At 49.8% G+C, this 15,000-nt stretch overlaps 1 protein-coding gene across 5 annotated transcripts in view; it reads right to left on the bottom strand.

The window, feature by feature from the left end:
• Positions 1-15,000, bottom strand: part of sdk1b (sidekick cell adhesion molecule 1b) — a 351,675-nt gene that overhangs the window by 175,298 nt on the left and 161,377 nt on the right. For all 5 annotated transcript variants that reach the window (XM_035405015.1, XM_035405016.1, XM_035405017.1 and 2 more), the window contains one exon: positions 2,420-2,579. In XM_035405015.1, the coding sequence (XP_035260906.1) occupies positions 2,420-2,579 (160 nt within the window). The remainder of the gene's footprint in view (positions 1-2,419; positions 2,580-15,000) is intronic.

Below are 15,000 nucleotides of genomic sequence, written 5' to 3'. Positions count from 1 at the left end.
ATGTACCACTTACTGAAGAGGACTCTCACAATGATGAAAGCCACGGGGCTTCCTTTAACAGAACGCCTTTCTTAACACAGACACACTCTCTCCCGCACTGATATAAGAACACTTATCTTCCACACACCAGAGTAAGAGCAGTCTGCTGCAATGGAGAGCAGGGGCTACATGACCAGGGGGCTGCCGTTTTAAATTCTAGGGAAGGTTGGGGGAGGTGGGGCACAATTCAGAGTGAGGTCCAACGGCTTCAGAAAGTTTATATCAACACTGATTACTCATTGTGTTGCTGTGTTGCAATAAGAACATTTCTAAATGTTCCTTTTTTTAAACTCCTGCATAAGAAACTTACAACTATGTACTTATTGAAAATAAAATGAAATATATTCACTCCCTTTGTATTAACAACATAAATTTGATCAGGTGTATTACATTTTTTAAGAAATGTATGAATGAGGTCACTCGATGCTGATTTCCAATCGACCTGTGTACAATTGCATCACTGTAATATGCTACAGCGTGATACAAATAAATATCACTGACTGAGGCCTCACAACTGAAACAACAGATCAGATCAGTCAGACTGGAATGAAGACCAAGGACTCCCTGTGCACTGTGAGCTTTGAGATAAGGTTGTTAGGAGGCAGAAAGCTGGAAGAGGATGTGAAAATCTCGACAAAGCTTTGGACCTTCTTCGGGGCGCTGTAAAACCCATTGTAAGGAAATGGAAAGAAATACGGGAAAAGCCAGACACTAACAAGATCAGGCCATCCTACAAAAAAACTGAGAAACCAGACAAGAAAAGCAACTGTCAGAGAAGTGACCAAGAGGCCACACAGAGCACTGACAAGGTCGCGCAGCTCATTGGCTGAGATGGAAGAATCTGTCTAGAGGTCAATAATCTCTTTAGCACTTCACAGATTTGGCCTCTGTGGGAGAGCGCTGTGTTGCTGAAAGGCGACAAAATTCAAGGCATTAAAATAGTAAGATTTAACAGGATAAAATGTGAAAAAAATTCAAGGGGGGTGAATACTTTCTGAAGGCGCTGTATCTCACAAGCTAAAAAAAACATACAGTGGGCTCCATGATGTTTCAGACAAAGACCTTTATTTTTCGTGATTCGGTTCTTGGCTCTACAATTCCACAATTTTAGATTTGTAATCAAACAATTCGCATGTAGTTAAAGTGCAGATTCTCAGCTTTTATTCGATGACAAATCTATAATTGTGGAATACAATGCCAAATCAAGAAAAAATATGTCTTTGTCCCAAACGCAGTGGAGCTCGCTGTATTGTGTAAGTACCATGAGGTCACAAGGTCAGCGTGTGCACATTGCAATGCAATCAAAAGGACTGCAGACGCGAGTGACCCACCCCCTCCACAGAACCCACCTGCTTAGATGGAATGTTTGGGAATTGTTGGGGCCCATGGCGGTAAAATGGCGGATTTTTCTTCCAACGTGACGGTTGAGAGCGTTCAGTTAATCTATCGCTGGGCACAAGCCTGACATCCAAACAGGGCAGATTACACTCAAGAGCAGCAGTGACACCAATAGCAGCAGCTTGCCTGCTGCCAACATGATCACCACTGTTGATGGGTTACTGTGTTAAATAGTTTCTAATCGCACAATAGACAGGGAAAACAACCCATTTAAGACCAAACAGTTGTTGGCAGCGGTGACAACTGTTGAAAACCAGTGACATATGCATAATTATGCCAGCTGGTTTAAAGCTTTTTTATGCCTACAGATAAAAGAATATTAATCATGTGTATAAAGAATAGGGATGAGAGAGTGGAGACAGGCAGGTCTGTAAATACGAATGCATGATGGCGGTGTCAAATAATTCTTTTTATCATTCAACATATGTGCTGTGCAACTGTGAAGCTGGAGCTGCAGACCAGACCAAAGGCTCCGGGCCTGTTTCTCTTCTCTCTGAAGACGGAACCCGGAGCCTTTTCCCACCATCTTTCTTTCTGCGCCTACAAAGAACTCTGAAATGACAGCTGACTTCATTCCTTATTCTGACTGACATGACCGAGTCCCAAATTATGAAGGGCAGTTAAACATATCTGAAGGCAGCTTCAGGAGAGAGAGAGAGAGAGAGGAAAAAAAAAAAAACACTGTGCCTGGAAACTTTTTGTTCCTTCATTTGCAATTTGCATACATAATGTGACATGCTAATCTGATTCACTGCATAATAATAATGCTGAAATCCTGGTGAAAACTGCTGATTGACTGGCGATAACTATGCAGAACTTCAGCGGACACTTAAAGGAAACAATGTGATCAGTCTCTATGGAATGTCCTACTGTAGGTTCGCATTAAGGCACAGAAACGAGCCGGTGTTTAGAGAGCGTGGGGAGAAGCCACAGGCTGGTGAGAGAAGGCCTATGGCGCAATGGGAGACAGGGGCAGACATACTTGTACTCAGGAGAGAAGGAAGTGATGTCAGAGTTGTTGAGCATCCACTTGAACTCCAGGGGCCAGCTCCCTTCCGCCAGGCAGGTCAAGACCAAGCGGTTCCCCTCCAGGTGGGTCTGCGGCGGGCCCGGCTCGGTCTTGAAATAGGGAGCCACGTCATCTGGAAGACATGAGGGAAATCACCGTTTACACCCAGCTGCAGAGCCCGAGCACCTGAGCGCCTGGGCCGTCAATACAGCCCACCACACCCTCCATCGACCAATCAGGCCCGCTCTGAAAGGCTCTCTTCACATTCAGTCATTTACAAGGACCTACTCTACAAACAAGGTTTAGTGCATAGTCCCGCCATTGATCTTTTGTTATGTACACAAACCACTCTTGCCGCCACGTCTCACAGATAAAATGCCAGGGATCCTCAGGGCAGGGGGTTAGGTGGCATACGGTGGACTGATTCCTTTGTGAAAACAGAAAGTCTTCGCGAGGGATTCCAGAAATGAAGGTACGTGCAGAACCTGTGCTGCCGCAGACAGGGGGTGGAATCGGGAGCCATTAGGGCTCATTGTCTGCGGTCACACTGAGACGGTGGGCGGCGGCGGGGAACGCGGGACCAGCCGATAACACGCTGGGGAACCGCAGAGGTGTCACGAGCTGAAAGCCTCTCAGAGGAGCCACAGGGCCCACTCCCTACCAGCCGAATTATCCTGAGAGGGTTTCAGGCCCTTTCCCCATGAGCAAAGCCACTTTCACTCCGCATGCTTACCACCGGCCGGCCCTCACGTCCACATTCAGGCACACTGATAAAGGCCCGAATCTGCTCTCTGCGCTAAGGCCAGTTATTTTACACACAACGAGCCGCCGCTGCTAATATTCTCCTGGCACTCCGGATAACAAAACAGTCAATGAGCTCCTCACTGAACTAGACTACAGAAATTCATTTTATTAGATATACACAGACAAACATTCACACACAAACACACGCACACGTGCACACACACACAACCATTCAGTGACATTATCCAGTCGATTGAACAATTTTCACATTTGGTTGCGTTCAAGCTTTCATTTACAGCAATTGTTTTAGGAACTAATATTTGTTCTAAATCTAAACCAAGCTATAAAGGACTGTGGTTCAAAAATTTGCAAATAGAAACAAGTGAAAAAAGTGTCCAAAGTCTTCAAATGGAATAAGAATGGAGACACTATATGACCAAAGGTATCTGGACACCCCTTGGTCGGGGGCTGTTTCTCATGGTTTGTGCTAGGCCCCTTAGTTCCAGTGAAGGCAAATCTTAATGTAGCAGCATACAATCACATTCTAGATGATTCTGCGCTTCCCCAACAGTTTGGGGAAGGCCCTTTTTCCCGTTTTAGCATGACAATGCCCCCGGGCACACAGTGAGGTCTATATAGAAATGGTTTATCACGAACGGCGTGGAAGAACTTGACTGGCTTGCACAGAGCCCTGACCTCAACCCCATCAACAACTTTGGGATCAATAGGAAAGCCAACTGCAAGTCAGGCCTAATAACTTAATCAGTAACCAACCTTACTAATGCTCTTCTGTCTGAATAGAAGCAAATCTCTGCAGCAATACTCCAGCATTTAGAATAAAGCCTTCCCAGAAGAGTGGAGGTTGTTTTAGCTCCATATTAATACCCATAATTGTGAACAAGATGTTGGATGTCACGTGTCCACACACTGGTCATGTAGCGTATGGTGCCTGCATAGGTTTTCACTCTGTGTGCTCTGTGAGCTCTAAATGAATGCCAGTGCAAAAGAATCAACGTATGTGCGCCTTCAATGTGATTAGCCTACCAAGAGTTTTGGACAAAAACACCTGTTTCGGGAGGATCATTAGTCAGCTATTGAATATGAAGAAAGCCACAATGATTCCTGGTGCACTATATAGAAATTCTTCCAAAATTCCAAATGACTGAAGTACATGAGTAGAACTTATGAAGGAAAAAAGTAACATTTGATTTGTACAAAATCCTTCAACTTGCTCACTTCAGTCTAGAGAGCTACTGACTCACTATAGCTCTGCTTGAGACTTCGGCTGGTAAAAACAATCAATTAAAAATAAGAGGTTCAGATGACTATGAAGACTATGATTACAGTGCTTTTCAGCATGACATTTACAGCATCCGCAGCGCATGGAACGCTCTGCCTCTCTGACACCTGATCATCATGTCATCATTTTGGGCATAATCTTCGCCATCTGGCTGATGAGGAGAAGTTTGTTTTAAAAGCCATTATCAGCCAATGGCAGAGCAAGGACCAAGACCAAAAATAAATAAATAAATAAATAAATACATAAATAAATAAATTTAAAAAAGCTTCCTCACGTCGGGGACAGTAATAAAAAGGCACAGACTAGGGACAGGATGCAAATATAGCTAAATGTTCTGATATTCCAGTGAGTACTGTTGATTCAGTAATCAACCTGGGAAACTGCATGGACCCAGCCTATACAACCCTGCCTAGAAAAGGCCGTCCTTCAAAAACTCAGCAAGACAACAAGACGTTCTGGTGAGTGTAGCCACCGTGAGGCTAACAATTACTTCCAGAGAAGAATGTGTCCAATAATAGGCCAGTTATTTAGCATCATATATCCTTATTGGCTCGCACTTAACATTGGCTTGCAACAGTTTACAAGTTCTTGTGAATCCATGTCAAAATCTGAATGTTATTTATAACATTCGTAGTGTAGTGGGTGATGGAATTTCAAGCTATGGGCTATTGTTCAGAGTAAATCATTTTCCAGAGTGGCAAATAAAATTCTCCTTATTTTTTTGGCATTGGGCCCATATGTATTAAGCCATGTACTGTATGTATTTATGCATGTATGTATGTGAATGTGTGTGTGTTGCTTCAAGGGAGAAAGGATAGGGCACAGATGTGCAAAACCTAGCTGAAGATACTTCTGTATGACGGACTGTGTTCTGCCACCAGACGGTTTCTCTATCTGTGTCAGTCTCGTCATTAACTGGGGCCAGTGCAATGCTGTTAGAGAGAGCGTGGGGAAGAAAGATTAGTCTAACTCCAGAAACCTGCCAACGCACACTCTGAACAAATTAACTTTAGTCACCTATTTGTGAACCAAAGAGCACAGGGGCACACACACCAGATGTGAATACTGCAGGGATGCCTCAAACATTGCAGATGTCTGTTCTACAGTGATATAGATCTTTGTGTCCCAACACTGGCTTGCAGATAACAAAAAAATAACAGGATAACTATAACATTCTAAATGTAGGATACAATTTTACTCATGCTATAACATGACAAGGGGGTAACCCTTCAAACATAAATATAAAGCTCACATTTTGTGCAGTTGTAATTTTTTGTTTCGAGGTATCCCTTTGGGACTCTGTTTTAAGGAGGGGGGGGGGGTCCCTGCTTAGCCTGCTGGTGCAGATTGTTCTGCTGTTTCTTCACAGGTGCCTGGTGGGCGGAGCGCAAGGTCGTTGGCATAAATTGGGAGCACCTGTGACCAGTGCTCCCAGAGATGACAAGATGCACCTGTCTCCAGTCTGAGTTCCCTCCCCACCTTCTGCCGTCTGTGCAGCCATTGGCATTTTCTTTGTTCTTTTTGGTTTTTACACAAGACTGCTTCGCCACAGTCGCCACACATCCGCTCACCTACACTGTTAATGATAACGACTTCCACACTCCACAGGTGTCTGGTCTCTTTTGTAAATTTAGGTTATTTAAAATAAATCTGAATTTGCTTTTCAAACGAGTCCGCGAGAGTCATGGCTGTGGAGCTGGGCTGCGACTATCAATAATAAAAAGCATAATATTCTAACATTATCCCAGTACAAAAATGCCTGAAGCACAATTTGATTAATCAATTTTCATTTCTATTCAATTTGAAATGCATCCTTCAGTTGAATTACGCTCGTCTGGATTCCAACAAAAGCTAACGAAGACGTTGTCCACGCGTTTGCGTTTTTTTGATGAAAATGTTATGTTTCCACACAGGACAGAGTCAATAAAAGTCCTCCCCATCCCCACTAAAGCTCTCAGCTGGCACAGTAGTCCCCAGCTGTAGGATTATAAACAGGTCATCTCAAGGAATTACAGCGTGTCAGGCAACAATCTGTCAGAGCCAGAGCCGGAGCCGGCCTGAACACTCGGCCGCCGCGGTAATGGCAACTTTTATTCGCCAGACCTTGGGATCGCTTTTGCCGTACTGCACACATTTTGCGCTCGATAAAAGTGAAATACGGCGGCGGCATTGAGAGAAAGCCCTCCGCCCGCTCCTCCGCCGGCGGTCAGGGAAGAGTGGAGCGAGGGGTTAACAGCCTTCATCTGAGAGGGGCCCCGGAACCGCCCCCCCCCCCCCTCCTCCCCCCCCCGCGCCTCGCAGGAATAATAACGCGCCTCCTGAATCTCCGACAAATCAATCGCGGCGTAAACAGCGCTGCCCCGCGGCATACAGATGATCCTGGACGCGCGCGGGCTAAATTGACAATGAAATTTATCAAGCCGTCATAATCAGAGGCATCAATCAGCGGGCCGAGTCCGGCGGCGGGGCGTCAGGACAGCCGAGGCGGAGCGCAGCCACCCGCACGGAGGTGCACCTTTTTAAAATAAATAAATAAATAAATAAATACATTTTAAAAACAAGCAGCCAACTCCTCATCTGCACCTCCATTTCTCCAAGTGCACAACCTTTGCGACTGCGTCTGCTAATCTTCCTCCTCCAAACCTGCCGGTGGATCTAACACGCTCCCCCAAATAAGCCCCCCCCCCCTCCCCGGGGCCGCGGTAATTGGGAACCCATTTGAAGGGGAGCGCGGGGCCTCGGGAGCCTTTATCAGCGGCGCTCAGGATGATCTGCTCCGTAATTCAGCCTGGGCTCCTCCTCCGCCCCCGCCCCCCACCCCCCCCCGCTCCGCACCCCGGCCCACGCCCCTCTCCTCCTGATTGATGGCCCTCCGCTCCAACCTGGGGAAACTTCCGTCGTCTGAAATTTATTTCCTTCGCCGGCAGTTTGGAATATTTCAGTTAAGCGAGCCAAATGCCAGAAAACCAATCTAAAACTCCACTGTGCAGTCGCCCAATAAATTTAATCTGTTTGGCACGGCAAGCTGTGTGTGGGAATATTTATGCATTTCTTTTTGGAAAAAAACTCAGGTTAGGGGAGCGCTTTATTGACAAATGAAGTGCGGCTGCAGGCCTGCTGATTGCTGGATATAGAGGGCCTGGGACAACAATATTACACGGCCCACAGCTGCGCTAAAGCTGCGGCCGCGCGTCGGCTGCTGACTGCGTCCGATCCGCGCCGGGCTCCATAAACACGCGCCGCGCGCAGGGGCCCGGGGACGGGCTTGCAGCTTAATTGAACCCTTAAGAACTCCACGCCCCGGTCCAGACGCGCCGTGCGCAGGGCGGAGGGGGGCCGTCTGACTGCTGCACGCGTGCTACATGTGGGGCAGAACTCATCTGGCAGGTGGGACAGCGCGCTCAGACACCCACCGCACACGGGTCCGTACGGGCGAACCGGAACATTCCCCAACCGCAGAGGCCCAGCTCACCAGTCCTCTCGAGTGTGTCTGCCCTTGTTTACGAGGCAGATGCTCTGACCTGGCGTGATTTACACGGCAAATAGAACATTCTGAGTTAAATATATAGTGCAGGAACAAAGAGGGAAACCGGGTACAGAACAAGCATTAAGAAAATTGGCTTCAAGTTAAAACACTGAAATTATCCTAACTTCGCTCCATCAGCTAAGTGCACACGCCACGCTCGCTCACATCGTGTTCTCTACGCAGCGGTGCGGTTCGCACGGCGTCTGTGACGGGCAGGGAAGCTCCGCGGTGTCACGGGGTTCACATCTCTCCTACGGCGCTCGCACCGCTATCCAAAAAGGTCACGCTTCATCTATTGGAGGGCGAGAGGGCGGGGCTGCGTAGCAGACGGGTTAGCAGTCCCAGGACGGCCGTTCTGTTCCTGATCAGAGCGCGCTCACCGAACTTCTCCCGCTTCGATCAGAGAACGCTCCACACCGCCGCGCTCCCGCCCCATCCCCGGGGCTCATGGGAAGGGGAGACGCAGGTGAGGGAGGAAGGAAAGGGCGACCCGGGTCCCCCCGTGATGAGAAGATGACACAGAGAGAGGAGACGAGCGCATTCGCTCTGAACGCCGGCCTTTACGACCCTCCGCCTTCAAGGTGGAGAAGCAGCTCTAATGTGACAGCTTTCAAATAAAACTACTGCCAATAAAACGGCAGCGTGCGCGCTTCACTCGAGAGGCTAACATCTGCGCTCCGCACCTCTCACATCTAACTGCATTCACAGGAAACCTGCCAATTAACTTTAGCACTGTCCAAACCTATACATTCCTATCAAAACATGCCACTGGATACAGCCACCAGCTTCGGGAGGTCAGAAAAAGTGAATTTCATACACCGGATTACCTTTAACAAATCTTTATATCTGTACGTATGACACATCTCTAAAAGGAATGTGTTTATTACAGAGAGTTTCAGTTTTGTATATGAAAGCAGTATATTCCTCTCCTACCTTCCTACTGTTTTATGCTGAAGACTTGAAGCAGAAAGCTAATTAGCTCAAGTCATGTTTGGAACAGCAAGTCCGATTGTTAAACCATTACTATCTCCCAAAATCAAATTGACTTGAATAACGTCGCTTGTGTGTTCACTTCTGAGCGTCGCAGATCAATACTATGCAGTTGATACAGTTTTAATATGGTGCATCAAATTATCATGGATTGTTTTTTAAACTGCTCAACATGACATTCAATAACATTTTATCTTAAAGTATCAGAGTAATTCATTTTAATTTATGGGAATTGATTCATATCTTGCAGCTCTCCTTGTGAAAATACAATTAGGTAATTAAAGCATGCTTAAGAATTTATCTAGCGCCTGTAAGATGCTACCGGAGTACACGGCTGCTGAAATCGATCCAACGCTTGTTTCAAATTGTATCAGGGAGATGTGTTCATACTTAATTTTGCATCACTCAGTGTCTTTATCTCACAGGGGTCCTGTAATACAGCGATTCCTCTGCATCATTGGAATCCAGAAATTAATTAGTTCTGCTGATTTTTAATTGTAATGTTTTCAATTATTCAAGTGATCCCCTGACTGTAGAAGGTACATTTGTCTCAGGACACGGTCTTGAGTTTTCTCCCATAGTACGGTCATCAGCACAAGATGGCATCACAGACATCAACAAGAACAGCGTCTGACATCATTTGCGTGATGTGCCGTCGGCGTTTGAAGAATGTCTCGTGTTTGCGTTTGAGGAATCGCTTGCACAAGACCAAGCTGAGACCCACCCAGAGCTCAAAGATAGAAGGATTAACGAAAGAGAGCGAGAGCATGTGACACAGTGCCCTCGTCCATATCGCGGGACTCCTCCCCGCTCTGTGGGGATTGGCCGTGCGTCTCCCCGCTCTGTGGGGATTGGCCGTGCGTCTCGCCGCTCTGTGGGGATTGGCCGTGCGTCTCGGCGCTCTGTGGGGATTGGCCGTGCGTCTCAGCGCTCTGTGGGGATTGGCCGTGCGTCTCGGCGCTCTGTGGGGATTGGCCGTGCGTCTCGGCGCTCTGTGGGGATTGGCCGTGTGTCTCGGCGCTCTGTGGGGATTGGCGGTGCGTTTTGCCGCTCTGTGGGGATTGGCCGTGTGTCTCGGCGCTCTGTGGGGATTGGCCGTGCGTCTCGGCGCTCTGTGGGGATTGGCCGTGTGTCTCGGCGCTCTGTGGGGATTGGCCGTGCGTCTCGCCGCTCTGTGGGGATTGGCCGTGTGTCTCGGCGCTCTGTGGGGATTGGCCGTGCGTCTCGGCGCTCTGTGGGGATTGGCCGTGTGTCTCGGCGCTCTGTGGGGATTGGCCGTGCGTCTCGGCGCTCTGTGGGGATTGGCCGTGTGTCTCGGCGCTCTGTGGGGATTGGCCGTGCGTCTCGCCGCTCTGTGGGGATTGGTCCCCCGCGTGTGGGAGAGATGGGGAGCCAGAAGAGGGCTGGATGACAGCAGCCTGGCTGAGGAGAGGCAGCTGGCTGAAGCTGAGAAGCACTGAGACCTACAGTGAGGCTTCTGCCCCTCCCCTCCTCCTCCACATGATCACATGATCAAAACACAGGCAGCCGCAAACAAACATCGTTTGTTGTCAATGTGCCGCTTCAGAAGTCCCACAGCGTCAACCACACAACTGAAGCAGGCTTCACTGAGCTCTGCGTCGGTTCTGCTGGCAGGGTGGCACACACACACACACACACACACAAAAATACACACACATCGAACACACACACACACAAAAACATACACACAACACACACACGCACACAAAAACACACACACATACACGCACATCAAGCACACACCCATCGAACACAAACACACACATACACACAGAGAGACACACACATACGTACATATACAGACACACACACACACACACACACACACTTACACACAAACACATGCAAACAAACACACACACACACAGACCAAAACCATTCAAGAGTTCAATAACGGACAGGTGCAATCCAGCATCTGCCAGCTTTCACCTGAGCCAGAGCTGAGGCCCAGTGTGAGGTGTAGGTAGCACACAATGGCAGGCGATAGCTCAGCTGCTGTTCCATATCCTCACAGTGACTGTACTGGGCATATTCCACGCGACACAGCCATCACGCAGCAAACCGCTGCAATACCCCAAGGCATCTGAATAATGCATGCCGGAGAATTTATCAACATTCGCCAAAACTTCCCGCGCGGGTCACTTAATTCTGCCGCACGGAACGGAACACAAATGAAGGCGCTCCGGAGAGGGGTATCGGTTACAGCGTAATTCCCGTCTGATGGGAAAAAGAACACAAGTCACATGACGCGAGAGGCCAACCTTGCACTGTCAGCACATCTACTATTGTACAAAAAAAAAAAAAGAAGTGAAGAGCACCACCCAGGTTCAACCTCAATATCCAGAGACAAGGGGAGCCTTATGTAGTAATCCACACTCTATCTGTCTTCAGAATCAATGCATTTTAACCAGATCCCGTATACATTATCCCCCTAATGTGTGCACATACATTACGTCCTTCAGCTTTTTCTCAGACTTCATTTGTTACGAGCAGGCGGCTCTGCCCCGACAGCTTCATTTCGGCTCCCAGCCTTTCCACTGCCCCCCCCCCCCCCCCCCCCCCCCCCCCTCCCCGAACGACGATGCCTTTCCTGACAGCGAATGTGGAAACTATTACCGGAGCGGGCGGGACAGTGCCGCTCCACACCGCACTCGCACCGAGCCTTGGGCTGCCTTTCCTTTTTGACTTCACGGAAACGCAGTCCGAGAGCAGGACGCTCTCCTCAGCTGTGGTGCTGCTGAACAGTCTGAGGCCACACATGGTCGCGTTGGATTTTTTCAGAGGGGAAAGATTTGCTAAAATCAAAAAGCGCGACGGCTTTATGAAACCCCTAGCAATAACCCGTGTTTCATTCGTGAACCTTGTTCTGGAAATGCGAAGTAAAGCACGGAAAGTTCCAGGACTTGTGACATCACCCCCCCCCCGAGTTACAGTAGACGCCAAACACTCAGTGCTGCTGCTTCTCTAATCACACGGGCAGAGGGAAGAACGTGTGCCTGAAGGCCTCCGAGGCGCTGCCCTGCAGAACAAGCAGGGAGAACACAACAGGAAAAGCAGAGACGAACATCCCTGGCATCACGCGTGCCGCCATCTGGGCAAACGACATCAGCAGGGCCTCCTGAAGAAGGGGCCTGACGCGGTCACTGGACTCTCCGGCCCTGCTGCCCTCACGCACAGGCCCACTGCTGCAATGAGCGGGTGAGCGTCTGGGCTCCTCCTAGCGGCTGGCGGTCTCCAGAGCGCCCCCCCTCCTCCCCCTCTCCCCCCGCAGGCACTGCAGGGGTGCTGCTCTCCCAGACCGCTCCACCCGCTTTTCTCACGCAAGGCGCGCCGCAGGGGAGTAAATAAAGGCTCAAATAAAGGCCCTCTCTCCCGGGAGCCGGAGCGCCAGAGACACGCCTCCCAGCCGGCGCTGCCGTTCCAGCCGCGCCCCTCCTGGCACCTGCCGCGCACGCCGAATAACAAGCAGCCAATAATAAGCGGCTCCCGCGCTCCCTCTCCTCGCTCGCCCGTCTCCTCCTGGCCCGCGCGTCACTCTCCGTCCGCGGGAGGCCTGGGCTCGCTTCGCTACGCCACGTCCCTCACTGCCCCCCCACGACCCCCCCACCCCCCCCCCCCATCACCCCAGGCCCCCCAGCTCCCCGCCAAACTCATCTACATTCAGCCTATTTCACGGGTCACACCATTCCAGCCTTACTTTAAAAATGCTTAGACAGATCCGGGAAAGGAAATTCAATTTGTTTGGATTATTATCAGAGATGAAACGCGCAGATAGGAAAGGGCTCGGCTCAAAGTGAATGTAACAGGGTGCTTCTGGGCTGATAGCCTGTGCTGATGAAATCTCCTTCCCCGGCCCCCCTCCTTCAGTAACTAGTTTCCCCACCGCTTTCTTTATTTTCCATTAGACACCAATCTAACACAAACCTAATTCCGCCATGTTGCGAATGGTCGCAGAGAGCCGGTGTAACACTCCACTCCAGCCTCCTGCTGACACTGTGAAACACCTGCGGCAGCCTTCCCAACTAGCGTTCATTCATGAGCAGACAAAGGGGTGTGTTATATATACCCACAGTGAGTATAGAAGTGTGTGTTATATATACCCACAGTGAGTATAGAAGGGTGTGTTATATATACCCACAGTAAGTACAGAAGTGTGTGTTATATATACCCACAGTGAGTATAGAAGGGTGTGTTATATATACCCACAGTAAGTACAGAAGTGTGTGTTATATATACCCACAGTGAGTATAGAAGGGTGTGTTATATATACCCACAGTAAGTATAGAAGTGTGTGTTATATATACCCACAGTGAGTATAGAAGGGTGTGTTATATATATCCACAGTAAGTATAGAAGTGTGTGTTATATATACCTACAGTAAGTACAGAAGTGTGTGTTATATATACCCACAGTAAGTACAGAAGGGTGTGTTATATATACCCACAGTAAGTATAGAAGTACAGAAGGGTGTTTTATGTACCCACAGTAAGTAGAGGGGTGTGTTATGTACCCACAGTAAGTAGAGGGGTGTGTTATGTACCCACAGTAAGTAGAGGGGTGTGTTATGTACCCACAGTAAGTCAGAAGGGTGTGTTATATGTACCCACAGTAAGTACAGAAGGGTGTGTGATGTACCCACAGTAAGTAGAGGGGTGTGTTATGAACCCACAGTAAGTAGAGGGGTGTGTTGTGTACCCACAGTGAGTTATGTGTGCCCATAAGGACAGAGGGGTGTTTCTTTGTTTGAACGCTTTGTTGCGAGCATGAAACAGCAAGCGTATTAAATTATTAACCTGCAGAAGAGCGGGACATAAAACCAAGTCCAAACCATTGAAAACGGGCAGGGTAAAGAAGTGCAGCCATTATGCAGCGGCCCCCCTGCTCGCGCCCCAGCAGGCAAGCGGCCCCTCGGGCCGAGCCCGTCCGCCTGACGCAGGGGGGGCGTGGTGGCCTGTCTGCTCAACGCTAGCGCACAATATTAACTACAGGAAACGATGGGGAAGCGCAGCATCGGCTCAATGTGCGCGGCATGCTTTACGGTCTGCTGCGCCTGGTAATCCCAGCGGATCTCCACCAGTCTCTTACCATCCAGGGGTTTCAGCAGATAATTGTAAACCTTGGGAAAGGGAGGCGTAAATCAGCGGGACCCCTGCCGGGAGTAAATCTTGGCGAGGACGCGTTCTGTTTCATGCAGCCGCCCCGGATTTTACACAGGGAGTTCGGTGCTGGCCGAGACACCAGAGCCCTGCTTTTGTGGATCCCACTCCCTCTACCTGTTGCTGGGTGTCAGAATGACCGCACTAAAGCAGGAATGGGAGAACAGTACGACGCCCCGCACATAATTCAGCGCCTTAAGCAAGGCAACAAAGTCCCGCCAGGCGGCCGCGGGAGGGGACGGGGGCCGTCTGCCTTTTCTCCCATTGGCTCCTGTTCCTGCGCGAGGGCCAATCGGAGCGCTGCCTCGCCATACAGCACACGCCTCCCTCACAAACCGCCCGGCTCTGGCGGGGCACGCCCCCCGAACCGCTGAACGCGAGGAGCGGACGGCTCCCACCTGGCACGGCGCACTTCCTCGCTGACTCCGCAAACTCGTGCTCATCGCCGCGCGGCGTAGCGCGCTAAAGGTGTTTCCGTTAGCGGAGCGGGATTGCATCTGCGCCCGGCCACTAATCTCCCCCACAAACGCGTGCTCTCTGTCAAAGGAGCCGCGCGCGCCGTTCAGCTGGGGGGGAGGAGGGAGCCCCTCAGCGCAGTGACACGCTATCTGCGGCAGCCACGAAACATGCTTATTACCCTCACCCGCCCAGCTCCCTCATGCAGTATTCATCAGAGCCCAGACAAAGCGCCGCTCGGCCTGCGCAGCCGCTGATAGCAGAACGGCAGCGCGTCCCTCTGAGGACTGGGCGCGGGCTCGTCAAATAAACAGACGCCGTGGCCTCGCAAAAAAAAAAAGTCTCAGCGCAGGTAACGCTT

This window comes from Anguilla anguilla, chromosome 2 (genome assembly GCF_013347855.1).
Source record: "Anguilla anguilla isolate fAngAng1 chromosome 2, fAngAng1.pri, whole genome shotgun sequence".
Taxonomy (NCBI): Eukaryota; Metazoa; Chordata; class Actinopteri; order Anguilliformes; family Anguillidae; genus Anguilla; species Anguilla anguilla.
This window is presented reverse-complemented; position numbering and strand designations above follow the sequence as displayed.